This window comes from Heteronotia binoei, chromosome 3 (assembly GCF_032191835.1).
Source record: "Heteronotia binoei isolate CCM8104 ecotype False Entrance Well chromosome 3, APGP_CSIRO_Hbin_v1, whole genome shotgun sequence".
Lineage (NCBI taxonomy): Eukaryota > Metazoa > Chordata > Lepidosauria > Squamata > Gekkonidae > Heteronotia > Heteronotia binoei.
Genome location: NC_083225.1, coordinates 191,663,857 through 191,690,783, shown reverse-complemented (window position 1 = coordinate 191,690,783; position 26,927 = coordinate 191,663,857). Strand labels below are relative to the sequence as shown.

Below are 26,927 nucleotides of genomic sequence, written 5' to 3'. Positions count from 1 at the left end.
AATAGAGGAGGAGGAGAAGAAAAATTGCAGATTTATACCCTGCCCTTCTTTCTGAATCAGAGACTCAGAGCGGCTTACAATCTCCTATGTCTTCTCTTCACACAACATACACCTAGTGAGGTGGGTGGGGCTGAGAAGGCTCTCACAGCAGCTGACCTTTCAAGGACAACCTCTGCCAGAGCTATGGCTAACCCAAGGGCATTCCAGCAGCTGCAGGTGGAGGAGTGGGGAATCAAACCCGGTTTTCCCAGATAAGAGAGCTCTGGCTGACCCAAGGCCATTCCAGTAGATGCAAACGGAGGAATGGGGAATAAAACCTGGTTCTTCCAGAGAAGAGAGCTATGGCTGACCCAAGGCCATTCCAGCAGCTGCCAGTGGAGGAGCAGGGAATCAAACCCGGTTCTCCCAGGGTAGAGAGCTCTGGCTGACCAAAGGCCATTCCAGCAGCTTCCAGTGGAGGAGCAGGGAATCAAACCCAGTTCTCCCAGAGAAGAGAGCTATGGCTGACCCAAGGCCATTCCAGCAGGTGCAAGTAGAGGAATGGGGAATCAAACCCAGTTCTCCCAGAGAAGAGAGCTCTGGCTGACCCAAGGCTATTCCAGCAGGTTCAAGTGGAGGAGTGGGGAATCAAACCCAGTTCTCCCAGATAAGAGAGCTATGGCTGACTCAAGGCCATTCCAGCAACTGCAAGTGGAGGAGTGGGGAATCAAACCCCTTCTCCCGGATAAGAGAGCTATGGCTGACCCCAGACCATTCCAGCAGCTGTCCGTGGAGGAGTGGGAAATCAAAGCCGGTTCTCCCAGATAAGAGAGCTATGGCTGACCCAAGGCCATTCCAGCAGCTGCAAGTGGAGGCGTGGGGAATCAAACCCGGTTCTCCCAGATAAGAGAGCTATGACTGACCCAAGGCCATTCCAGCAGCTGCAAGTGGAGGAGTGGGGAATCAAACCCGTTCTCCTAGATAAGAGAGCTCTGGCTGACCCAAGGCCATTCCAGCAGCTGCAAGTGGAGGAGTGGGGAATCAAACCCGTCCTCCCAGATAAGAGTCCACGTACTTAACCACTACACCAAACTGGCTCTCCGGTCCGCTTATCAAGCCATTTCGGATCTCTAATCCTTCTTCTAGGAACCAATCTTGTATATTATTTTAATTTTCTGTGCTGTATATTCTTTACATAGTCAGAATTGTGTTTTAATACAGAGAGTTTTATCTTGGTAGCCAAGGATGGCAGCCCTGGGTTGGGAAATAACTGGAGCTTGTCTAGATCCTTCTTAAAATGCGGTGCCCGAAACTGAACACCAGACTCCAGGCGATGCCTTCCCAGTGCAGAGCAAAGTGATACCGTCACTTCACGTGACCTGGACGCTGGATTTCTGTTGACGCAGCCCCAAATGGCGTTTGATTTCTAATTACCTTTTTCATTCTGAAATTTTCCGGCGCGGCTTAAGGCTCGCCGGTCCTCGCTCAGCGTATTTACTTCCCAACCTCATTATCTGTAATGCTTTCCGCTGAAGGCATTCCCACTAAGAGCGGCTAATTCTCACACTAATACTTGAGGATCTTGGGCTTAACCGAAACATATGCTCCGCTAAAGGAGCCCCTTGGTGGAACAGCTGTTGCAGAATAGCAAGAGAGGAGTCAACCGCCTAATTAAAAACCTTAAAAGAGGTTTTGTGCTGCAAAAAGGGGAACTGTATCTCCCTCCTCACCTTTTGGAGTTAATGCAGGGAAGCCAAGGCTTTTTATGTAGCAAGAACTCTCTTGCATATTAGGCCACGCCCTCCCTGATGTAGCCAATCCTCCAAGAGCTTACAAGGCTCTTAATACAGGGCCTATGTAAGCTCCAGGAGGATTGGCTACATCAGGGGGACATGGCCTAATATGCAAAGGCATTCTTGCTCCAAAAAAGCCCTGATATTAGATCACACACTCCTGATGTAGCCAATCCTCCAAGAACTTACAGGGCTCTTAGTACAGGGCCTTTGTAAGCTCCAGGAGGATTGGCTACATCAGGGGGACACTCTCAGAGACCCCACTGAGACACCCTTTAAAAGTACTTCCTTTTAAAACGGATAAAAGGAAGTACTTCTTCACCCAAAGGGTGATTAACATGTGGAATTCACTGCCACAGGAGGTGGTGGCGGCCACAAGCATAGCCACCTTCAAGAGGGGTTTAGATAAAAATATGGAGCACAGGTCCATTAGTGGCTATTAGCCACAGTGTATGTGTGTATATAAATTTTTTTGCCACTGTGTGACACAGAGTGTTGGACTTGATGGGCCGTTGGCCTGATCCAACATAGCTTCTCTTACCCTCAGAGACCCCTGTTAAAATGTCAAGACAGTGTGCGATTGCAATAAAAAAGGCCAACACCACGCTGGGGATTATTAAGAAGGGAATTGAAAACAAATCCGCCAGTATCATAATGCCCCTGTATAAATCGATGGTGTGGTCTCATTTGGAGTACTGTGTGCAGTTCTGGTCGCCGCACCTCAAAAAGGATATTATAGCATTGGAGAAAGTCCAGAAAAGGGCAACTAAAATGTTTAAAGGTTTGGAACACTTTCCCTATGAAGAAAGGTTAAAACGCTTGGGGCGCTTTAGCTTGGAGAAACGTCGACTGCGGGGTGACATGAGAGAGTTTGACAAGATTATGCATGGGATGGAGAAAGTAGAGAAAGAGGTCCTTTTCTCCCTTTCTCACAATACAAGAACTCGTGGGCATTCAATTAAATTGCTGAGCAGTCGGGTTAAAACAGATAAAAGGAAGTCCTTCTTCACCCAAAGGGTGATTAGCATGTGGAATTCATTGCCACAGGAGGTGGTAGTGGCTGCAAGCATAGCCAGCTTCAAGAGGGGATTGGATAAAAATATGGAGCAGAGGTCCAGCAGTGGCTATTAGCCACAGTGTGTGTGTGTGTGTGTATTTTGGCCACTGTGTGACACAGAGTGTTGGACTGGATGGGCCACTGGCCTGATCCAACATGGCTTCTCTTATGTGACACAGAGTGTTGGACTGGATGGGCCATTGGTCTGATCCAACATGGCTTCTCTTATGTTCTAATATTCAAAGGAGTTCTTGCTACAAATAAGCCCTGATATTAGGCCACACATCCCTGATGTAGCCAATTCTCCTGGAGCTTAAAGGGCTCTTAGTACAGGGCCTACTGTAAGCTCCAAGAGGATTGGCTACATCAGGGGTGTGTGGCCTAATATGCAAAGGCACTTCTGCTAGATTCCACCCCTGGGCCACCCCACCCCCCCATGTAGCCAATCCTCCAAGAGCTTGCAGGGCTCTTAGTACAGGGCCTATGTAAGCTCCGGGAGGATTGGCTACATCAGGGGGATGTGGCCTAATACACAAGAGAGTTCTTGCTACAAAAAAAAAAAAAGAGCTAAATAAATACAGAGATGGAATGCTGGAATAGTTTGTCACTCTGCATATTGCCAGAAGGAGCAGAACTGGTTAGGACTTGTGTGTGGAGAGGGAGAGACAGAGGCGCTGAAAGATTAATGAAGGAAGACGGTTCTCTTACAGGGATGCATGACCCTGCTTCAAATGCAGAATGGCCCAGCTGACCTCCAGGATCTCTTAGAATCATAGTGTCGGAAGGGATCTCCAGAGTCATCAACCTCTGCACAGTGCAGGAAATTCACCAATACCTCCCCTAGGGTTGCCAAGTCCAATTTAAGAAATATTTGGGACTTTGGGGGTGGAGCCAGGAGATATTAGGGGTGGAGCCAAGATCAAGGCTGTGACAAGCATCATTGAACTCCAAAGGGAGTTCTGGCCATCACATTGAAAGGGACGGCACACCTTTTCAATGCCTTCCTTCCATAGGAAATGATGAAGGATAGGGGCACCTTTTTGGGGGGCTCATAGAATTGCACCCCCTGGTTCAATCGTTTTGAAACATGGGGGGTATTTTGGAGAGAGGCACTAGATGCTATACTGAAAATTTGGTGCCTCTACCTCAAAAAACAGCCCCCCCCCCAAGAGCCTCTGATACCCGTGGATCAATTCCCCATTATACCCTAAACCTGCTGGAGATCTAAAGCTGTTGGGGCTGGGGGGGGGGGGCGGGACCTCCACTTTTGGCCAGCTGGCTGTGGGCAGGGGGGAAGCCTGTAAAACCAGGAGATCCCCCGCTGGAACCTGGGGATTGGGAAGCCTAGACAGAAGGGATCCTGGGAAATGTAGGCTGTTTTGTAACTCCTAGGCAGGCTTCTCTGTGGCCTGCTGGCCTCACTAGGTCCAGGATCATGACAGTGGGCTAGTCTGGGCTAGGGTTGCCAATCCCCAGGTGGTGGCAGGGGATCCCCCGGTTTGTAGGCCCTCCCCCCGCTTCAGGGTCACCAGCCCCCCCAGAGCCCCAGATCCCGGCAGATCAATTCTCCATGATTTTCTATGGGAATAAATCTCCCTAGGGAATAATGGAGTGCCCAGCAGACATTTCCCTCCCCTCCGCCCCGCTTTCTGACGCCCCTGAAGCGGGGGGAGGGCCTCCAAACCGGGGGATCCCCTGCCCCCACCTGGGGATTGGCAACCCTAACCTCCCCTCGTACACACCCTCAGAGACCCCTGTTCCGTGCCCAGAAGATGGCAAACCCCCCCCCCCCTCTAGGATCCCTAGCCAAACTGGCCTGGAGGACATTGCTTCCCGAAGTGGCGATCAGCATTTCGCTGGGCGCGTCGGAAAGGGCTGTGAGAACCAAGCACTAGATGCAGCCCTTCCTATCCTCCCTCTCGTGATTGGCCGAAAATCACAAAATCTCCACTGTAAAGACTCTAGGGCTGGGGTGTCAAACATGTGGCCCTGGGGACTGAATCAGCCCCCCGCCCCCCGGAGCAACTGGCTTTCACCTGCTTCCTTCTCCCTCTCTCGCTTCTTTCTGCGTCACAACTCGCTCAATCACACAGGAGCTACAGAGCAAAACCTCTGTTTTCTCCATTGGCTGAGGCTCCTCCCTTGGGGAAGAAGGGGGGGGGAGGCAGAGCTGGTTTTCCCAGGCTCTCTCAATGGCACAGCAGAGCTATTGAGCCAAGTGTCTCTTCCTTCTATTGGCTGAGGCTCTTCCCCCTCCTGGTCTCCTGGGGAAGGAAGGAAAGAGCCAGAAGCTTCCTTTGCCCAGATCTCATGGGCAAGAGAGACAATGAAAGCACCTTTAAGACCAACGAATGCTAATGTTTTGAGCATGTTTTAAGCTTCCTTTTTTTTAAAAAAAAATTTGTTTTTGACTGTGTCCTTTATATATATATTAAAGATTTTAAATTTTTATTGACAACACTTCAACATAAACATACATACAAAATACACAACAAACATAAAAAGCATATATACGTCTTCTTAACCTATACATATCATCTAACGAAGCGTGTGAACTAAAACTAATACATATATATTATCCTGTCAATTCAAAACCCAAATGTTTTGCCCACTCATACAGAGGATTCCAAGTTTTCTCACATTCCTCTATATTCCCTCCTCTCAATCTATTAGTTAACAAGTCCATTTCTGATGCTTCTAACAATTTAAACCTAAAATCCTCTCTATTTGGTATTTGAGACGTTTTCCAATATTCAGCGTATACAATTCTTGCTACTGTAACAATACGAAGCAGTAACTTTGACTGTGTCCTTTATAAAAGTTCATCTCTCTGCTATCTAATTTTAAATAGGTATACCATGGTCTGGCCCAAACCGACATGGTCTCATTTATGCCAGAACCGGCCATCATAACAAATCAGTTTGATACCCCAGCTCTAGGGTAGCAGGACGGGGAAATATCTGGATAGCCTTCTGTGGTAGGTGGACCAGGCTCTGATAGTATAAGGTAGATTCTTAGAACTGAACACCTGTTCCTCTGAGCACCTATGGAATTCTCACCCATGGCAATGGGCGTGGTCACAAAATGGCCGCCGCAGGAGGTGGAGCCAACCACATAATGTCAGGTTATGCGTAAGTCGTAACTCTTTGACCGCAGGCCATAACTGCCATCACTGATTCATATTGGTTCTATATTTCAAATCTCTGGATGAGGTCTCCGGTGCTCGTCTGAGGGTTACCAAGCTTGAAACCGGGGTGTATCCGAGAATCCCTGCAGCAGTCAGACGGTGATGTTCTTTTGGCTTGCCAGCAACTCCAAAGGGATTGTGGGAAATTCCCCCACCCCCACCCCCCCAAAAAAGAAAAGAAAATCATCAGCCTAATACATAATTCATCCAATTGTTTAGTGGCCTTTTCTACAATACAAATCTTTTCCTTCCGGAATCCAGGTTTTTAAGTGGCGAGAGAGAGAGAGCGCTTCTCTCCCCCCCACCCCTGCCACCGCCTTCTCTTCCTCTGCAGGTTTTTCTCAGCCTTTCTAATCCTTTTCTGTCCCGTTCAATCTTTTTGTTGCAGTAGCTTCCTCTTTCTGCGTCGACCTTCAGAGAGGCCTGTTTCCCTCTTCTGTATAGACTCTCGCAGGCAGGACAGGTGTAAATACGTACAACTCGCCTTTCCCGGCGCTGTCGTGACCTTTTGAAATCTGCCGATATCGTTGGTTTTTTGAATGCCGCTCTCCGTATGGATTTGTGTTGTAAGTGTAGATGATGAGGGAAGGCAATGGCAAGGAAAAGGAAAGGTCCCCTGCGCAAGCACCGGTCGTTGCCGACTCTGGGGTGACGTTGCTTTCGCAACGTTTTCACGGCAGACTTTTGACGGGGTGGTTTTGCCCTTGCCTTCCCCAGTCATCTACACTTCCCCCCCCCCCCCAGCAAGCCGGGGACTCATTTGACCGACCTCGGAAGGATGGAAGGCTGAGTCAACCTCGAGCCGGCTACCTGAAAACCCAGCTTCCACTGGGGATCGAACTCATGTCGTGAGCAGAGCTTAGGCCTGCAGCGCTGCAGCTTTTCACACTCTGCGCCACAGGCAAACCGCCCTGTAAAAAAAAAGTCTTCTGTGAGAACATCGTGATGCGATGTCACCCCAGAGTCGGAAACGACTGGTGCTTGCACAGGGGACCTTTCCTTTACCTTTTTTGTATGTGGGGAAAGCAGTCAGTGTGTTCTGTGTGTGTGTGTGTGTGTGTGTGAAGCGCCCTAGAGTCATAGCTGACTTGTAGTGACCCCAGCAAGGGGCTTTCCAGGCAAGCGAGAAGCAGAGGTGGTGCGCTGTCGCCTTCCTCTGCAGAATCTCCCTCGGAAGTCTCTGTCGCTGAGCAGTTGGGTTAGAACGGATAAAAGGAAGTCCTTCTCCAGCCAAAGGGTGATGAACACGTGGAATTCACTGCCACAGGAGGGGGGGGACAGCTACAGGCATAGATGGTTTCAAGAGGAGATTGGAAAAACATCTGGAGCAGCGGTCCATCAGTGGCTATTAGCCACAGGGTATGGATGGAACGGGAGAGCGGCTGGCTTAGGATCAGGGAGTGTGGCCTAATATGCAAATGAGTTCCTGCTGGGCCTTTTCTACAAAAAAAGCCCTGTGTGAGACGTGATGTCAGGGAGTGTGGCCTAATATACAAATGAGCTCCTGCTTTTTTGTAGAAAAAGCCCTGTGTGAAACAATGGTGGTGTCTGTTAGGAAACTGCTCTCAAAATGAGATTGGGGAATTAGACTGAGAGACAGTTGTCCCAATAGGAATCTTTTATTATCTGTGTATACGAGGCTCAACCGATCAGAGAGTCAATGCTCAATAGAGGACTCTAATTTAATAAAATCAATTGTAATTTATTTGAAACAATAGTTCTTTCACACAAGGTAAAATACAAAACATTCACACATTCATACAGGTCTAGGAAAATAGATAGATTGATAGGGACACATATCAGGGTAGACATACAGGGCGATATTTACCATCGTAGTTCTTCCAGGAAGGTTCCAATGGCGACATGAGAGGACAGGGGAAATGGACCCAAAACTGTGGCCAGAATTGGGGATGGATCTAGACAGCGGAAGGTGGGTTGCTGAATAGAAGGCACACATGAGTGGAGTTGGGTCAGAGGTTAAATAGACTCTCTTAGACCCCTTAGGTGCTGGGAGGTCTCGGGGAGGAGCAGGGGGAGGCTCTATGATGACCAAGGAGGCTGGACATCCCTTGCTGACACCTAATTGGATGCCAGTTTTGACCAATGAACTTCACCTTAGTCTGGTGAAGCTGGAATTTCCAAGCTGCGATGCTGCCTGGGGCGGCTCCAAGGTATTAGACTAGGGTGAGAATGGAAATGGCTGGATACTTAAGATTAAATGGGATTAGCTGGGAAGGTGACAATAGGGAATCAAATGCTGGCCTAGGTACCACCCGGTGTAGACAAAAGACTTGATGGAGACAGGAGATGTCCTTCCTCTTTCTCATCTTCTGCTGGGCAAGATTTATTGTTCTGGTATTGCTGAGCAATAGGATCAACAGTGGAGCTATTAATCCATTCATAAAACAGATGGTTGCTTGCAGGCTCAGGGTGTGTACGTGTGACTTTCCCACTAAGAAGGAATGAGTTCAGCCTGGCAGGGTATGCTTGGATCAGGAAAGCAAGATGGATTCTGCTGTTGTTAGCTTTAGGTCCATGGAGCCAGGCTGGAAACATGGTGGCCTGGCTTCTTCCACTGCAGTGGCCAAGACTGGGCACACAAGGAGCAGCTGGAGCATGTCTGTAGTTCTGGCTAACACTCTTCAGAGATGTAGAATGCAAAGCTGCCATATAAGCCTTAGAAACTGTAAGCAAAGTCCACTTCTTAGAGCAGAGGTGTGAGAGTCAAATCTCCAGGCACCCTGGCAACCATGCTGGTGATCATGATGTTCACATGTATGAAAAGTAGGGGGCTTTTCCTCACAGTTAGGGGTGTGGCCTAATATGCAAATGAGTTCCTGCTGGGCTTCTTCTTCAAAAAAGCCCTGTGTGAAACAATGGTGGTGTCAGGGTGTGTGGCCTAATATGCAATTGAGCTCCTGCTGGGCTTTTTCTAAAAAAAAAAAAAAGCCCCGTGTGAAACAATGGAGGTCTCAGGGGGTGTGGCCTAATATACAAATGAGTTCCTGCTGGGCTTCTTCTTTAAAAAGCCTTGCGTGAAGCAATTGTGATGTCAAGGGGGTGTGGCCTAATATGCAAATGAGCTCTTGCTGGGCTTCTGCAGGAAAGCGCTGTGTGAAACAATGGAGGTGTCAGGGGGTGTGGCCTAATATACAAATGAGTTCCTGCTGGGCTTTTTCTACAAAAAGCCTCGCGTGAAACAATTGTGCTGTCAAGGGGGTGTGGCCTAATATGCAAATGAGCTCCTGCTGGGCTTCTTCTGCAGAAAAGCGCTGTATGAAACGATAGATAGATAGATAGGATAGATAGATAGATAGATAGATAGATAGATAGATAGATAGATAGATAGATAGATAGATAGATAGATAGATAGATAGATAGATAGATAGATTTATTGTCATTGTTCTCAAAAAAGGAAAATGAGAGCAACGAAATGAGGTGCTCTTCCACAAACATACCAACACATCAACACTAAAGAAAAGACATATACATAAACAATTTAAATACATCTAAAACAAATAACCATTCATGACCCCACATTAGCCTACATCTAAAACAAATAACCATTCATAGCGCTGCATTTAGCCTAACCACAGCACTTGGATAGAAGCTGCCCTTAAATCTATTTGTGGTGGTGTCAGGGGGTGTGGCCTAATAGGCAAATGAGTTCCTGCTGAGCATTTTCTACCAACAAAAGCCCTGCTGGAGCTGATAGAGAAGGGCAGTCATAAGTTCTTTCTTGGGGACTTCTTGAAAGCCAGCAAAAGCACTGTGGTTGGGGAGTTGGGCAGAGACCCAGTTTCCAATCCCCACCCAATTAGAAAGCACGCTAGGTGAGTTGGGTCAGTCATATTGTCTTTTGCGTGACCTGCCCTGCAGGGTTGTTGCGAGTAAGGGAAAACCATGTATGAGGGACGAAGGAGCAAGGCAGTGACAGGTGGCGAGGAAATCTCTTCCACGGGCAGTCTTCCGAGTTCACTTATTGGGATGTCTTTCTCGTAACACAGAAAGGCGGGGCAGGCCGTCGTTGCGTGCTCAGACGTACTTTTAATGGAGAAACGCCTTGCTTTTGGTTTTAAAGCTTTCACGGGTGCTTACAGAGTAAGCCAGCACAAAAAAGAGTGGGCTACCAATTAAAAACCACCTCGTTTGGACAAAAAAAGACGTCAACAAATGCTCATTGAAGCTCTGGGTCGAATCATGCAGTAAATCAACAATGGAAAACCTTTGAACAAAGCAGGAGTCGAGCGTCGCCTTTAAGACCAACCAACTTGGTTGGTCTCAAAGGTGCCGCTCGACTCCTGCTCTGTTCAGCTGCTTCAGGCCAACACGGCTGCCCTCTTGGATTTATCTAAATGGAAAACCTTTGTTAGTGAATCAGGATTTCCTTCCTTCCTTCCCTCCCCCTCCTGTTCAGTGACACTCCCCCCCCCAAAAAAAACCGTGCTGTTTAGAGAGTGGGGGGAGACGGGAGTGTAGAAACACTATGGGGTGGTGGTGTGAATTGGCAGTCAGGGAATCAGTAGAAATATACCTCCTGCAGATCACAGCAGCCGTGCAAACAAGCAAACAGAAAAGTCGCGAAAAGGGAGGGGAGCGACCGAGGCAGACGTAAAACAAATCGATAGCAATTCACCGATGGTGTTTTCAGAAAACGGCAAGATGTCAAGGTGGGAAACGAAAAACGATGGATTATCCAGTCGTCCAATGCCCGACGAGTAACAGACCGGCTCACGGGCCAATCCGCAAGAAGCCTGCACGAGCCTGTGCATCTTCATCTGGCCCTAGAAACGCAACAGATCCGGCCCTGGGTGTATGGCTAGCAGGCAGGGCGTGTCTTATCCGGGGTGCCGCAACCAAACAGGCCCCGCTGCTTATACCGATGTGCCTGGCCTCCGTTAGTGTCTCGTTCCATGAAATCCTGGTGTAGTACTCCAGATGTTTAATGTTTGTCAAAAAATGCAGCCAATAATCCAAGTTTCCAAGGACAAGGTCGTACGGAACCCTCGTTTCGTGTGAGCTTCTTCAAGCCGCAGTGATCCTCTTAGCAATTGAGCTTCCTTGAAGGTGTTCGTTTAAACTCGCTGGCTGTTTGGCCTAATTCTTAAGAGAAATTGCTAAGAGGATTATTGCAGCTTGAGGAAGCTCAATTGCTAAGAGGATTATTGCAGCTTGAAGAAGCTCACGGGAAACAAGGGTTCCGTACGACCTCGTCCTCGGAAACTTGGATTATTGGCTGCATTTTTTTGACAAACATTAAACATCTGGAGCACTACACCAGGATTTCATGGAACGAGATGGGAAGTTTTACCACAGGATGAAAAGGACTCTTGGTGCTAATGCTTCCTTTTTCATTAAGGACTAAAAGTTATGGTTGTTTTGTAATTTATGATGGTGGAATTTATACGAGTATGTTTATCTTTGTTGACTTTGTATAATTCAATAATAGAAGCTGGTTGTCACGGTGGGTGATGTACCTTTATTTTTCTGTCCTTTTGCTGTGTTACTCTCTGTGTGTCGTGTGGCCTCAGTTAGTGGCAGAAGATGGAGCGGGGCCTGAGGTGACGGACGGGGCTGTGTGGGAGGTTAGGGTTAAGGGCAGACTGTGTGTGTGTGGATTCATACAGGGCTTTTTTTTGGAGTGGGGACGCACAGCAACGCAGTTCTGGCTGGCTCGGCCCCAGGGGGTGTGGCTTGATATGCAAATGAGTCCCTGCTACCCTTTCTCCACAAAAAAGCCCTGCGTGGAACAATGGTGCCATCAGGGGGTGTGGCCTACTATGCAAATTAGTTCCTGCTGGGCTTTTTCTTTTTTTAAAAAAAAGCCCTGCGTGAAACAATAGTGACATCAGGAAGTGTGGTCTAATATTCAAATGAGTTCCTGCCTGGCTTTTTCTACAAAAGCCCTTTGTGAAACAATGGTGATGTCAGGGGGTGTGGTCTAATATTCAAATGAGTTCCTGCTGGGCCTTTTCTACAAAAAAAGCCCTGTGTGAAACAATGGTGACATCAGGGAGTGTGGTCTAATACTCAAATGAGTTCCTGCTGGGATTTTTCTACAAAGCAAGCTCTGTATTCATATATCGAAGTTATATATTCATATATCGAAGTTAACACCAGAGCCTCAGGATAATCCAGGCTTGTTTCTAGAGTTGCCAAGTCCCATTTCAGGAAATATCTGGGGACTTTGGGGGCGGAGCCTGGATACCTTTGGGGTGGAGCCAGAACACATACGGGGGTGGAGCCAGGAGCAAGGATGTGGCAAGCACAATTGAACTCCGAAAGGGAGTTCCGGCTTTCAAATTTAAAGAGGCCTCACATCTTTTAAATGCCTTCCCTCATTGGAAATTATGAAGCATAGGGGCGCTTTCTTTGGGGGCTCATAGAATTGGACCCCCGGTCCAATCCTTTTGAAACTTGGAGGATATTTTGAGGAGAATCATTGGATGCTATGCTGCAAATTTGGTGCCTCTATCCCAAAAAAACAGCTCCCAAAGAGCCCCAAATACCCACAGATCAGTTCTCCATTATACCCTATGGGAATCGGTCTCCATAGGGAATAATGGAGTGCCCAGCAGGCATTTCCCTCCCGTCCCCCCGCTTTCTGATGATCCCGAAGCAGGGGGAGGGCCTCCAAACCGGGGGATCCCCTGCCACCACTTGGGGATCGGCAACCCTGCTTGTTCCCACCATGAAGCTACGATTTGTCTGAACCACACACAGGAATCCTCTTAGATTCCGCAATCAGATTTTTCACAGTGTCTCTTTCGGACTACCTTTTCTCCCCGTCGCTTCCAGGATGTCGGCCTTTCGATCTGCCGTCTGTTTGGTGTCGGCTTTGGCAGCCTGTGAGTTCTGAATCTCTCCATGTTTTTTTTTGCATTTTCCCAGCTGGCGCCCGAAAACACTTTGATGTCCTTCCAGAAGGCCCTGGAGCAGGAAATCTACGGCATTCAGGCGGACGTGGTGATCAGGTGAGTGTGCCCTCCTCGCCCCTCGAGCAGAGGCCCTAACCTCTTGGAGCCCGTGGGCACCGTTGGAAATCTAATGTGGGTGTAGTGGGCGCAGCAAAATGAATGTCATGTGGGCACACACACAGAGGAAGCCCAAGGACAGGGCATAAGAGGGGTATTATTTAAGAACATAAGAGAAGCCATGTTGGATCAGGCCAGTGGCCCATCCAGTCCAACACTCTGTGTCACATAAGAACATAAAAGAAGCCATGTTGGATCAAGGCAATGGCCCGTCCAGTCCAACACTCCGTGTCACATAAGAACATCAGAGAAGCCATGTTGGATCAGGGCAATGGCCCATCCAGTCCAACACTCTGTGACACAAAAGAACATCAGAGAAGCCATGTTGGATCAGGCCAGTGGCCCATCCAGCCCAACACTCTGTGTCACATAAGAACATAAGAGGAGCCATGTTGGATCAGGCCAATGGCCCCTCCAGTCCAACACTCTGTGTCACATAAGAACATAAGAGAAGCCATGTTAGATCAGGCCAATGGCCCCTCCAGTCCAACACTCTGTGTCACATAAGAACATAAGAGAAGCCCTGTTGGATCAGGCCAGTGGCCCATCCAGTCCAACACTCTGTGTCACATAAGAACATAAGAGAAGCCATGTTGGATCAGGGCAATGGCCCATCCAGTCCAACACTCTGTGTCACATAAGAACATAAGAGAAGCCATGTTGGATCAGGCCAGTGGCCCATCCAGCCCAACACTCTGTGTCACATAAGAACATAAGAGGAGCCATGTTGGATCAGGCCAATGGCCCCTCCAGTCCAACACTCTGTGTCACATAAGAACATAAGAGAAGCCATGTTGGATCAGGCCAGTGGCCCCTCCAGTCCAACACTCTGTGTCACATAAGAACATAAGAGAAGCCCTGTTGGATCAGGCCAGTGGCCCATCCAGTCCAACACTTTGTGTCACATAAGAACATAAGAGAAGCCCTGTTGGATCAGGCCAGTGGCCCATCCAGTCCAACACTCTGTGTCACATAAGAACATAAGAGAAGCCATGTTGGATCAGGGCAATGGCCCATCCAGTCCAACACTCTGTGTCACATAAGAACATAAGAGAAGCCCTGTTGGATCAGGCCAGTGGCCCATCCAGTCCAACACTCTGTGTCACATAAGAACATAAGAGAAGCCATGTTGGATCAGGGCAGTGGCCCATCCAGTCCAACACTCTGTGTCACATAAGAACATAAGAGAAGCCATGTTGGATCAGGGCAATGGCCCATCCAGTCCAACACTCTGTGTCACATAAGAACATAAGAGAAGCCATGTTGGATCAGGGCAATGGCCCATCCAGTCCAACACTCTGTGTCACATAAGAACATAAGAGAAGCCATGTTGGATCAGGGCAATGGCCCATCCAGTCCAACACTCTGTGTCACATAAGAACATAAGAGAAGCCATGTTGGATCAGGCCAGTGGCCCCTCCAGTCCAACACTCTGAGTCACAGAATAACATAAGAGAAGCCATGTTGGATCAGGCCAATGGCCCATCCAGTCCAACACTCTGTGTCACATAAGAACATAAGAGCAGCCATGATGGATCAGGCCAGTGGCCCATTCAGTCCAACACTATGTCACATAAGAACATAATAGAAGCCATGATGGATCAGGCCAGTGGCCCCTCCAGTCCAACACTCTGTGTCACATAAGAACATAAGAGAAGCCATGTTGGATCAGGCCAGTGGCCCATCCAGTCCAACACTCTGAGTCACAGAAGAACATAAGAGAAGCCATGTTGGATCAGGCCAGTGGCCCATCCAGTCCAACACTCTGTGTCACATAAGAACATAAGAGCAGCCATGATGGATCAGGCCAGTGGCCCATCCAGTCCAACACTGTGTCACATAAGAACATAAGAGAAGCCATGATGGATCAGGCCAATGGCCCCTCCAGTCCAACACTCTGTGTCACACAGTGGCCAAATAAACGAGGTGCCATTAGGAGGTCCATCAGTGGGGCCAGGACACGAGACGTCCTCACACTTCTATTTTAAAAGGTACATGGAGAAAGAAGGGTCAGAGAGAAAATAAAACCAACAGTGTGCTAGCAACTGCCACCAAGATCTGTTATTTTAATCTGCGCAACTGATCAGATGCCCACTGACCAATCAAAAAGCCTGCTGGGCAAGAGCCCCACCCAAGAAGAAGAAGACGGTAGATTTATACTCCACCCTTCTCTCTGAATCAGTGTCTCAGAGCAGCTTACAATCTCCTTTATCTTCTTCCCCCGCAACAGACACCCTGTGAGGTGGGTGAGACTGAGAGAGCTCTCCCGGAAGCTGCCCTTTCAAGGACAACTGCTACGAGAACTATGTCTGACCCAAGACCATTCCAGCAGCTGCAAGTGGAGGAGAGGGGAATCAAACCTGGTTTTTCCAGATAAGAGTCTGTGCACTTACCCGCTACACCAAACCCAGCCAGTTTGGTATGGTGGTTAAGTGCACGGACTCTTATCTGGGAGAACCAGGTTTGATTCTCCACTCCTCCGCATGTACCTGCTAGTGTGATCTTGAGTTCTCGCAGAGCTGTTCCTCTCAAGAGCAGTTCTGTCACGGCTCTCTCAGCCCCACCTACATCTGTTGCACACATGCATATCTTCTGCCTTCTCCTGGAGAAACTGAATTACAAACCCCGTTGACTTCATCATGTCAAAACTAAGCTACTGGGTTGCTTCTGTTATTTCCAGGGTTTAAAGGTCCTTGAACACTAGATGGTCCCATAGGTAATGATAGCATTCATTAACAGATTAGTCACTTCACCAAGTACATATGAAAACAGCAATATACTTCAGTCAAGCAGATGGACACACCTCCTAGTTGTAGACCAAAAGTTTTGATCGGGGTGGCCAAATTGTGGCTCGAGAGGTTGCAGCTGCTGGAATGGCCTTGGGTCAGCCATAACTCTCTTATCTGGGAGAACCGGGTTGGATTCCCCACTCCTCCACTTGCAGCTGCTGGAACAGCAGAGAGCTATGGCTGACTCAAGGCCATTCCAGCAGGTGCAAGTGGAGGAGTGGGGAATCCAACCCAGCTCTCCCAGATAAGAGAGCTATGGCTGACCCAAGGCCATTCCAGCAGGTGTAAGTGGAGGAATGGGGAATCAAGCAAGGTTCTCCCGGATAACAGTCCTCGCACTTAACCACTACACCAAACTGGCTCTCAGATGTCTGAGAGCTGCAAGAGAGGGATGTCAAATGTTTGAGGGAAGGAAGGAAGGAAGGAAGGAAGGAAGGAAGGAAGGAAGGAAGGAAGGAAGGAAGGAAGGAAGGAAGGAAGGAAGGAAGGAAGGAAGGAAGGAAGGAAGGAAAGGCCACATGTGGCTCCTGAGCTGCAGTTTGGCCACTAGGTTTGGCCACTGCAGATTCGACTAGATGATCCTCGGCATCAATATCTCTGTGTTTCTGAGCCTTGTCCTTTCTCTTCTCCAGTTATGACGGGGTGCCTTTCCTAATGCACGATACGACTCTGCGGAGGACCACCAACGTGGAGGAGGTGTTTCCAGAGCTGGCCTCTGAGCATTCTTCCATGTTCAACTGGACGGACCTTGAGAGTCTCAACGCCGGCGAATGGTTCTTCGAGGTGGGTGAGGTGATTTCCTGGAGGCCAGCAAGTCAGCAAGCTCCTGGACTAAGTTTTTGAGGCTGTTTTTCAGCACGAGTTTTCTGGCTGTGTGAGAGCAAAAGAAAAAAAAATGTCTTTCCGCAAAAGCACTTCTCAAGGCTGCTTGTGGCGTTTAATTTTCAATTTTACATAGAATTATAGAATCCTAGAGTTGGAAGGGACCTCCAGGGTCATCTAGTGAAATCCCCTGCACAATGCAGGAAACTCACAAACACATCCCCCTAAATTCATAGGATCCTCATCGCTGTCAGATGGCCATCGAGCCTCTGTTGAAGAACCTCCAAAGGAGAATCATAGAATCCTAGAGTTGGAAAGGATCTCCAGGGTCATCTAGTCCAACCCCCTGCACAATGCAGGAAACTCACAAACACCTCCCCCTAAATTCCTCATCGCTGTCAGATGGCCAGCTAGCCTCTCTTTCAAAACCTCCAAGGAAGGAGAGCCCACCACCTCCCAAGGAGGAAGCCTGTTCGACTGAGGAACCGCTCTAACCGTCAGGAATGTTGAGCCGGAAACTCTTCTGATTTAATTGCAACCCACTGGTTCTGGTCCTACCTTCTGGGGTCACAGAAAACAATTCCACCCCATCCTCTAGAGGACAGCCCTTCAAGTACTTGAAGATGGTGATCCTGTCACTTCTCAGCTGCCTCCTGTCCAGGCTAAACATCCCCAGCTCTTTCAACCTTTCCTCATAGGACTCGGTCTCCACATCCCTCATCCTCTAGATGAGAACCTTCAAGTACTTGAAGATGGTGATCCTATCACTTCTCAGCTGCCTCCTGTCCAGGCTAAACATCCCCAGCTCTTTCAACCTTTCCTCATAGGACTCGGTCTCCACATCCCTCATCCTCTAGATGAGAACCTTCAAGTACTTGAAGATGGTGATCCTATCACCTCTCAGCCGCCTCCTCTCCAGGCTAAACATCCCCCGCTCCTTCAACCTTTTCTCATAGGACTTGGTCTCCAGACCCCTCACCATCTTCGTCGCCCTCCTCTGGACCCCTTCCAGCTTGTCTAGATCCTTCTTAAAATGTGGTGCCCAAAACGTGTCTCCTTTCACTTCTTGCCTTCTATGACTCCGTGTCCTGGGTCTGTTTTATTGCTCATTTTCATACTCCCCCTACGTAGAAATCACTGCCCGGTGATGATCTATTGATAACATTTGAAGAAGCAGGCTCTAGTTCAGGAAGGCTGACGTGGCAGTAGAATTCTGTTATCCTTTGAAGCAGTCCCATAGCTAAGAATCACAGAGGGAGGGGGCAACAGCGGGGCTGTAAAAGGGGGGCAATGGGGGTGAAGAGTCTGGGGGCCACCCCTCTTCCTTCCCTGTACAGTGTGATTTAAATTGCACGTAAGTTCTGATTCTCCTTCTACCTTTCCTGGAGCTCAGTCTGCAGTGATCAACTTCCAATTCTGAAGCTCAAAAGAAGGCTGGTTTGTATCTCTGCACTCCCTCCCCATTTCCCTGCTTTCCTGTGCCCTTCTGCAACCGAGAGCAGCAGGGAACAAGTGTGGCTTGCACGTGCTGGCTGTGGGAGACATGTGCTGAATCACAGAATCATAGAGTTGGAAGGTACCTCTAGGGTCATCTAATCCAACCCCCTGCACAATGCAGGAAACACACAAACACCTCCCCCTAAATTCACAGGATCTTCATTGCTGTCAGATGGCCATCCAGTCTCTGTTTAAAAACCTCCAAGGAAGGAGAGTCCACCACCTCCTGAGTTGGAAGGGACCTCCAGGGACATCAAGTCCAACCCCCTGCGCAACGCAGGAAACTCACAAACACCTCCCCCTAAATTCACAGGATCCTCATTGCTGTCAGATGGCCATCCAGTCTCTGTTTAAAAACCTCCAAGGAAGGAGAGCCCACCACCTCCTGAGTTGGAAGGGGCCTCCAGGGACATCTAGTCCAACCCCTGCGCAACGCAGGAAACTCACAAACACCTCCCCCTCAATTCACAGGATCTTCATTGCTGTCAGATGGCCATCCAGTCTCTGTTTAAAAACCTCCAAGGAAGGAGAGCCCACCACCTCCTGAGTTGGAAGGTACCTCTAGGGTCATCTAGTCCAACCTCCTGCACAATGGAGGAAACTCACAAACACCTCCCCCTAAATTCACAGGATCTTCATTGCTGTCAGATGGCCATCCAGTCTCTGTTTACAAACCTCCAAGGAAGGAGAGCCCACCACCTCCTGAGTTGGAAGGGACCTCCAGGGACATCTAGTCCAATCCCCTGCACAAGACAGGAAACTCACAATCACCTCCCGCTAAATTCACAGGATCTTCATTGCTGTCAGGGGGCCATCTAGCCTCTGTTGAAGAACGTCCAAAGGAGAATCATAGAATCCTAGAGTTGGAAGGGACCTCCAGGGTCATCTAGTCCAACCCCCTGCACAATGAAGGAAACTCACAAACACCTTCCCCTAAATTCACAGGATCTTCATTGCTGCCAAATGGCCATCTAGCCTCTGTTTAAAAACCTCCAAGAAAGGAGAGCCCACCACCTCCCGAGGAAGCCTGTTCCACTGAGGAATCGTTCTAAGGGTCACGAAGTTCTTCCTCATGTTGAGCCGGAAACTCTTTTGATTTAATTTTAAACCCATTGGTTCTGGTCCTACCTTCTGGGGCCACAGAAAACAATTCTACCTCATCCTCTATAGGACAGCCCTTCAAGTACTTGAAGATGGTGATCCTATCACCTCTCAGCTGCCTCCTCTCCAGGCTAAACATGCCCAACTCCTTCAACCTTTCCTCATAGGACTTGGTCTCCAGACCCCTCACCATCTTCATCGCCCTCCTCTGGACCCGTTCCAGCTTGTCTATATCCTTTTTAAAATGTGGTGTCCAAAACTGAACACAAGACTCCAGGTGAGGTCTTCCCAGAGCAGAGTAAAGGGATACCATCACATCACGTGATCTGGACACTAGACTTCTGTCGATACAGCCCAAAATCGCATTTGCCTTTTTAGCCACCGCATCACCCTGTTGACTCATATTCAGCGTATAGTCCACTAAGACCCCGAGATCCTTTTCGCACAGACTATTGCTAAGACAAGTCTCCCTCCTCCTGGCTATCCTCCTCCCTTCCTCCCCGCCCCGAAAGGACTCTAGCTGCTCTTGCGGCCTGTGCAATCTAGGGGCCTCTCCTCCCACCCACTCAAGAACTTACCATTCAGGCTCATGGTGGAAAACAAGGCAACACGTGGAGCTCCCAGCTCTTCACGGCAGGACTAAGAGCTTCTGGGAGCAGGGGGTGGGGCTGGCTGCCCACCTACGCACTCTGCTTTTGGAATCTGCCCTCCCACCCAACTCTGCTCAGAGGGCTTCAGGGGAGAGCTTGCCAGTGCTGCTACCTGCTTCACGTGCTGAGGCAATTGGGGGGAGGGGTCTCCAGGGGGGAGCCAAGGCTTGGGGAGGGGGCCCATAAAATCCACAAGGAGGCTAGCCCCTGCAGGCCCGTTAGGGTTGCCAAGTCCAATTCAAGAAATATCTGGGGACTTTGGGGGTGGAGCCAGGAGACATTAGGGGTGGAGCCAAGATCAAGGCTGTGACAAGCATCACTGAACTCCAAAGGGAGTGCTGGCCCTCACATTTAAAGGGACGGCACACCTTTTCAATGCCTTCCTTCCATGGGAAATAATGAAGGATAGGGGCACCGTCTTTCGAGGCTCATAGGGGCACCGTCTTTCGGGGCTCATAGAATTGGACCCCCTGGTCCAATCCTTTTGAAACTTTGGGGGTATTTTGGGGAGAGGCACTAGATGCTATACTGAAAGTTTGGTGCCTCTACCCCAAAAAACAGCCCCCCCCCAGAGCCCCAGATACCCGCAGATCAATTCTCCATGATTTTCTATGGGAATAAATCTCCATAGGGAATAATAGAGTTCCCAGCAGACATTTCCCTCCCCTCCTCCCGCTTTCTGAGGACCCTGAAGCGGGGGGGATCCCCTGCCCCCACCTAGGGATTGGCAACCCTAGGACCCATGGGGTGCTACAGTCCTGCTTCGAAGATATCAGAAAGCTGCTGGGTTCTTCTCAGTCCAAAAGTACTGGCTTTCCTGCTTTAATAAACGAAGGCTTTCTGGCTTTCAGTGATCTGAGAACAACCAGGGGTGCCCTCGCTGTAGTCGCGCCATTTCTAACGCTGCCACATTTGAAGAGCAAAAACGCACAGAGAGCGGCCTACCTTGTATCTGTCCTTCCCCAAGGACTCGCCTGCTAGAAAGGGCCCACACGTCAAGTCAGTCGGGGCACCGTAGAGAGCAAAAGATATTTGCATTCCTTTCTCCCCCCCCCCCCCTCAGCTTTTGCATGTAAGGCCGAGTGATGTCTGAGCACTGGAGATACCACAAAGGACTTCTAATCGGAGAAGGGCCTCTTCAGAATTAATGAAATCTCTCCCGGTCCATCTGTTTGGTCAGATAAGGAGGCCTTCCCCTTTGTGCAACAGTACAGAGGGCCAGCAGATCCAGACTGGTCTGAAGAAGAAGACGACATTGGATTTATATCCCGCCCTCCACTCTGAAGAGTTTCAGAGCGGCTCACAATCTCCTTTCCCTTCCTCTCCCACAACAGACACCCTGTGAGGTAGAGGAAGATATTGGATTTATATCCCACCCTCCACTCCGAAGAGTCTCAGAGCGGCTCACAATCTCCTTTCCCTTCCCCCCCACAACAGACACCCTGTGAGGTAGATGAAGATATTGGATTTATATCCCACCCTCCACTCCGAAGAGTCTCAGAGCGGCTCACAATCTCCTTTACCTTCCTCCCCCACAACAGTCACCCTGTGAGGTGGGTGGGGCTGGAGAGGGCTCTCACAGCAGCTGTCCTTCCAAGGACAACCTCTGCCAGAGCTATGGCTGACCCCAAGGCCATGCTAGCAGGTGCAAGTGGAGGAGTGGGGAATCAAACCCAGTTCTCCCAGATAGAGTCCGCACACTTAACCACTACACCAGACTGGCTCTCCAGTTTGAAAGGGTGACCCAGAATCCGGCGAGCGAACCTGATCTTGTAAAGGTTCAGAAACCAGATGGAAGGGCCGTATTTACAATCTGGTCTTGTTATCTTCCTGGAAAGGATATACCGAGAGTTCTTTGGCTTCCGCCTTCTAGAGACTACTCTGCGCAAGCACAGATATCAGTCCTTGCGGCCTAGTTTGTCAGCCCCGGAAAGTCATTTTTGTGTTGGCTGGTTAGTCAGTTTGAAAGCCGTTTCGGAGTCCTTAAAAACTGGGAAGGGAGGTTTCAATGCGGGCAGTGAAATCTTTGCTAGTAGGTGGACTTCCTTTGTCCTTGGTAGCTTCTTGTGCTTCAGCACGGTTAGCAGAAGCTTGTATCTAATGTGCTGCTCGACCAGACCAGCAAAGGTAATTGGATTTGGGGACTGTTTTGGGTTATAAAGTTGTGTCTGTTCTTGGAGTGTTTTGGGGTGGGGGGGGGGGGTGGGAAACAGAGTTTAGGTAAAATCTGCTTTATTCAAGGAGTATCTCAAAGTGAAGAGTGCAGATGCACCCACAGGCCAACCTAAACTTGACATTGGATATTTGAGGTTGGATCCCTCGAATTTGTAATTTAACCCTCTCAGAATTGAGGTACAGCTTGGATCACAGTGGAGACGGCTGGGGTTAACTTTTCTCCTGTACTGTTTCCTCAGTCCACAGGAGGGCTGCCAAACCTCCCACACTGGGCCGATGTGGGGAACCTCCCCCCGACGTCGCTGGTGCAATGATGTCACCCGCAAGTGATGTAATCATGCTGGTGACATCGTGCGCCGGCCCCTCTAGGCATTTCTGGGAAAACTCTATGGTTTCCCGGATACTCTAGCAATTTGGGAGGGAAAACTCTATAGGTACCATGGGTACCATGGGCAGCCCTAGGTATACAGTAGGCAACCCTAGTCCACAGTAGCTGAGCCAGCCACAAAATGTCAGAAAGTGAAGTCAGGCAGAAGTTTCAGCTCCAGTAGTGGAGAAAACCCAGGTACCCACCCCTCGAAGAAATTCCTGTAAGTCTTAGTGAGCCGTTCCCCACTTTTTGTCTTCAAGAGTTTGGGTCTTGTTCAGATTTGGAAAGCTTTCAGGTAGCTGGCCCAACATAAGAACATAAGAGAAGCCATGTTGGATCAGGCCAATGGCCCATCCAGTCCAACACTCTGTGTCACACAGTGGCCCAAAAAATTATATATATATATACACACACACACACACTGTGGCTAATAGCCACTGATGGACCTCTGCTCCATATTTTTATCTAAACCCCGCTTGAAGGTGGCTATGCTTGTGGCCGCCACCACCTCCTGTGGCAGTGAATTCCACATGTTAATCACCCTTTAGGTGAAGAAGGACTTCCTTTTATCCGTTTTAACTTGTCTGCTCAGCAATTTCATCAAATTGCCCACGCGTTCTTGTATTGTGAGAAAGGGAGAAAAGTACTTCTTTCTCTACTTTCTCCATCCCATGCATTATCTTGTAAACCTCTATCATGTCATCCCACAGTCGACGTTTCTCCAAGCTAAAGAGTCCCAAGCGTTTCAACCTTTCTTCATAGGGAAAGTGTTCCAGCCCTTTAATCATTCTAGTTGTCCTTTTCTGGACTTTCTCCAATGCTATAATATCCTTTTTGAGGTACGGCAACCAGAACTGCACACAGTACTCCAAATGAGACCGCCCAAGGTTGACTCAGCCTTATCCTTCCGAGGTCCGTAAAATGGGTCCCCAGCTTGCTGGGGGAAAGTGTAGATGACTGGGGAAAGCAATCCCGGTGGAAGCTGGGTTCAGGTAGCCGGCCCAAGGTTGACTCAGCCTTCCATCCTTCCGAGGTCAGTAAAATGAGTACCCAGCTTGCTGGGGGGAAAGTGTAGATGACTGGGGAAGGCAATGGCAGTCCCGGCGGAAGCTGGGTTCAAGTAGCCGGCTCAAGGTTGACTCAGCCTTCCATCCTTCCGAGATCGGTCAAATGAGTCCCCAGCTTGCTGAGGGGAAAGTGTCGATGACTGGGGAAGGCAATGGCAAACCACCCCGTAAAAAGTCTGCCGTGAAAACGTTGTGAAAGCAACGTCACCCCAGAGTCGGAAACGACTGGTGCTTGCACCGGGGACCTTTCCTTTCCTTTCCTTTCCTTTCCTTTCCTTTCCTTTCCTTTCCTTTCCTTTCCTTTCCTTTCCTTTCCTTTCCTTTCCTTTCCTTTCCTTTCCTTTCCTTTCCTTTCCTTTCCTTTCCTTTCCTTTCCTTTAAAAAAAAACCTGGCAAATTAATGACCAAGATGAAAAAAAAAAGCTGACTCTTACTAATTTTGCTATTTTTGCTATTTCTGTCTCCCCAAGGATGACCCCTTCTGGACTGCCGGTTCCCTTTCCGCTTCCGACGCCAAGCAAGCTAGAAACCAGTCCGTTTGCAAGCTGACCGACATGCTGGAGTCGATCGGGGACAATGCCACTGTTCTCTTGAACCTCCAGGACTTGCCCTGGGAACACCCGTTCTACAGCAGTTTCCTCAACATCACCCTGGAAACCGTTCTGGGTTCCGGCGTTCCACAGCAGGCGGTGAGTTCCGTTTCTCTTTCGAGGGGCAATCTTGGGAAGGGGGGGCCCCTGCTAGTCAACGTAGTGGACTGCGGCTATGGGACAGCTAACAGCCCATTGCTGTAGCTTGAGCTTTAAAGTCCCCACAGTTCCGCAGGGCCTGCAAAATGGCCGCACATTCGCATGATGGAAACACCTTCAGCAACGGGACAGGCCCATGAAGACACTGCCAACGGTCTACCTCAGGGGTGGCCAACGGTAGCTCTCCAGATGTTTTTTGCCTACAACTCCCATCAGCCCCAGCCAGCATGGCCGATGGCTGGGGCTGATGGGAGTCATAGACAAAAAACATCTGGAGAGCTACCGTTGGCCACCCCTGGTCTACCTCATCACGCTATGGCGACGCTGGGACCTCCTAGAAAAAGAAGAAGATAATGGATTTATATCTCGTCCTCCACTCTGAAGAGTCACAGAGCGGCTCACAATCTCCTTTACCTTCCCCCCTACAACAGACACCCTGTGAGGTAGATGAAGATATTGGATTTATATCCCGCCCTCCACTTCGAAGAGTCTCAGAGCGGCTCACAATCTCCTTTACCTTCCCTCCCCCACAACAGACACCCTGTGAGGTAGATGAAGATATTGGATTTATATCCCGCCCTACACTCCGAAGAGTCTCAGAGCGGCTCACAATCTCCTTTACCTTCCCCCCCACAACAGACACCCTGTGAGGTAGATGAAGATATTGGATTTATATCCCGCCCCCCACTTTGAAGAGTCTCAGAGCGGCTCACAATCTCCTTTCCCTTCCTCCCCCACAACAGACACCCTGTGAGGTAGATGAAGATATTGGATTTATATCCCGTCCTCCACTCCGAAGAGTCTCAGAGTGCCTCACAATCTCCTTTCCCTTCCTCCCCCACAACAGACACCCTGTGAGATGAATGGGGCTGAGAGGGCTCTCACAGCAGCTGCGCTTTCAAAGACAGCCTCTGCCAGAGCTATGGCTTTCCCAAGGCCATTCCAGCAGGTGCAAGTGAAGGAGTGGGGAATCAAACCCGGTTCTCCCAGATAAGAGTCAACACACTTAACCACTACACACTTAACCACTACTACAAACTGGAGAGCCAGTTTGGTGTAGTGGTTAAGTGTGCGGACTCTTATCTGGGAGAACCGGGTTTGATTCCCCACTCCTCCACTTGCACCTGCTAGCATGGCCTTGGGTCAGCCATAGCTCTGGCAGAGGTTGTCCTTAAAAGGGCAGCTGTTGTGAGAGCCCTCTCCAGCCCCACCCACCTCACAGGGTGTCTGTTGTGGGGGAGGAAGGGAAAGGAGATTGTGAGCCGCTCTGAGACTCTTCGGAGTGGAGGGCGGGATATAAATCCAATATCTTCATCTACCTCACAGGGTGCCTGTTGTGGGGGAGGAAGGGAAAGGAGATTGTGAGCCGCTCTGAGACTCTTCGGAGTAGAGGGCGGGATATAAATCCAATATCTTCTTCTACACCAAACTGGCTCTTCAGAACAGCTAACCACCATTAGAATTTGTCTGCCGTCTGAAACCATGATATTAGCACGCGTAGATGTTTAATAATTGTTTTTATGTTTTATGTGTTTATGATTGCTTTATCCTATTTGGTTACACTAATGTGATTGTGTGACCCTTAATTTGTGAGCCGCCCTGAGCCTGCCTTTGACAGGGAAGGCAGGATATAAATTAAATGTATAAATGGGAGGGACGGTGGCTCAGTGTTAGAGCATCTGCTTGCGAAGCAGAAGGTCCCAGGTTCAATCCCTGGCATCTCCAACTAAAAATGGTCCAGGCAAATAGGCGTGAAGAACCTCAGCTGGAGACCCTGGAGAGCCATGAATGGGGCTGTGGCTCAGTGGTAGAGCATCTGCTTGGGAAGGAGAAGGTCCCAGGTTCAATCCCCGGCATCTCCAACTAAAAAGGGTCCAGGCAAATAGTCAGGAAAAACCTCAGCTTGAGACCCTGGAGAGCTGCTGCCAGTCTGAGTAGGCAATGCAGACTTTGGTGGACCGACGGTCCGATTCAGTAGAAGGCAGCTTCATATGTTCATATAAACAAACAAGCAAACGAACGAATGAATAAATAAAGTCCCCTGGCAGCCAAATTCCATTATAGACCAAATTCCAGAACCGCTGGAAATGAGGGGCGCAAAGCTTCATTGAGTGCTCACTTAAGAGAGAGCATGGAGATGCCCGGGCCACATCTAAAAGGGTAGGGGCGATTCTAGCAGGGAAGGGGCGGTTGTCCGGCCTGGGGGGGGATGTGCACACGCCTAGGGCCCCCCGAGGTGGCAGACAGTGAGTCTGCCTGGGGGGCTAAGCACCCTTGGGCCGTCGCTGCCAACAACAGCTAAAACTTCCCAATGGAGGGTGCGAGTCTTTGCTGCTGATGTTGTGCTAAGCCCGGATTGAGTAGTAATCCCACACACGGAACAATTATCCTGGAGGGGAGGTTCTGTAAATAGATCCCATCTGTCTTTCCACCGAGCAATGCCTGCCCCCAGATGGCAGCCAAACGAGCGGCTGTTCCAGTCAATTGTTATTCTGGTTGATTGCCTCAATCTGTCATCTTTCTATCTCTCCCACCCCCCGCCAAATCCCTTTTTAAGCAGACCATGTTTGCTTCCAAGTTTCTTCACAATAGTTTATTTTTCTGTGCGGAAAGCAGTGTTGCAGGTAGCACGGTGCATCTTAGAATCGTGGAGTCGG

General features: G+C 49.3%; 1 protein-coding gene and 1 non-coding gene across 3 annotated transcripts in view; both read left to right on the top strand.

Moving 5' to 3' along the window:
- GDPD5 (glycerophosphodiester phosphodiesterase domain containing 5) overlaps positions 1-26,927 on the top strand; it is a 177,747-nt gene that overhangs the window by 105,332 nt on the left and 45,488 nt on the right. For both annotated transcript variants that reach the window (XM_060235040.1, XM_060235039.1), the window contains exons 8-10: positions 12,908-12,990; positions 16,472-16,622; positions 23,992-24,210. In XM_060235040.1, the coding sequence (XP_060091023.1) occupies positions 12,908-12,990; positions 16,472-16,622; positions 23,992-24,210 (453 nt within the window). The remainder of the gene's footprint in view (positions 1-12,907; positions 12,991-16,471; positions 16,623-23,991; positions 24,211-26,927) is intronic.
- Positions 25,929-25,995, top strand: TRNAR-GCG (transfer RNA arginine (anticodon GCG)). The gene has a single exon. It is a non-coding gene; the product is annotated as a tRNA-Arg (tRNA).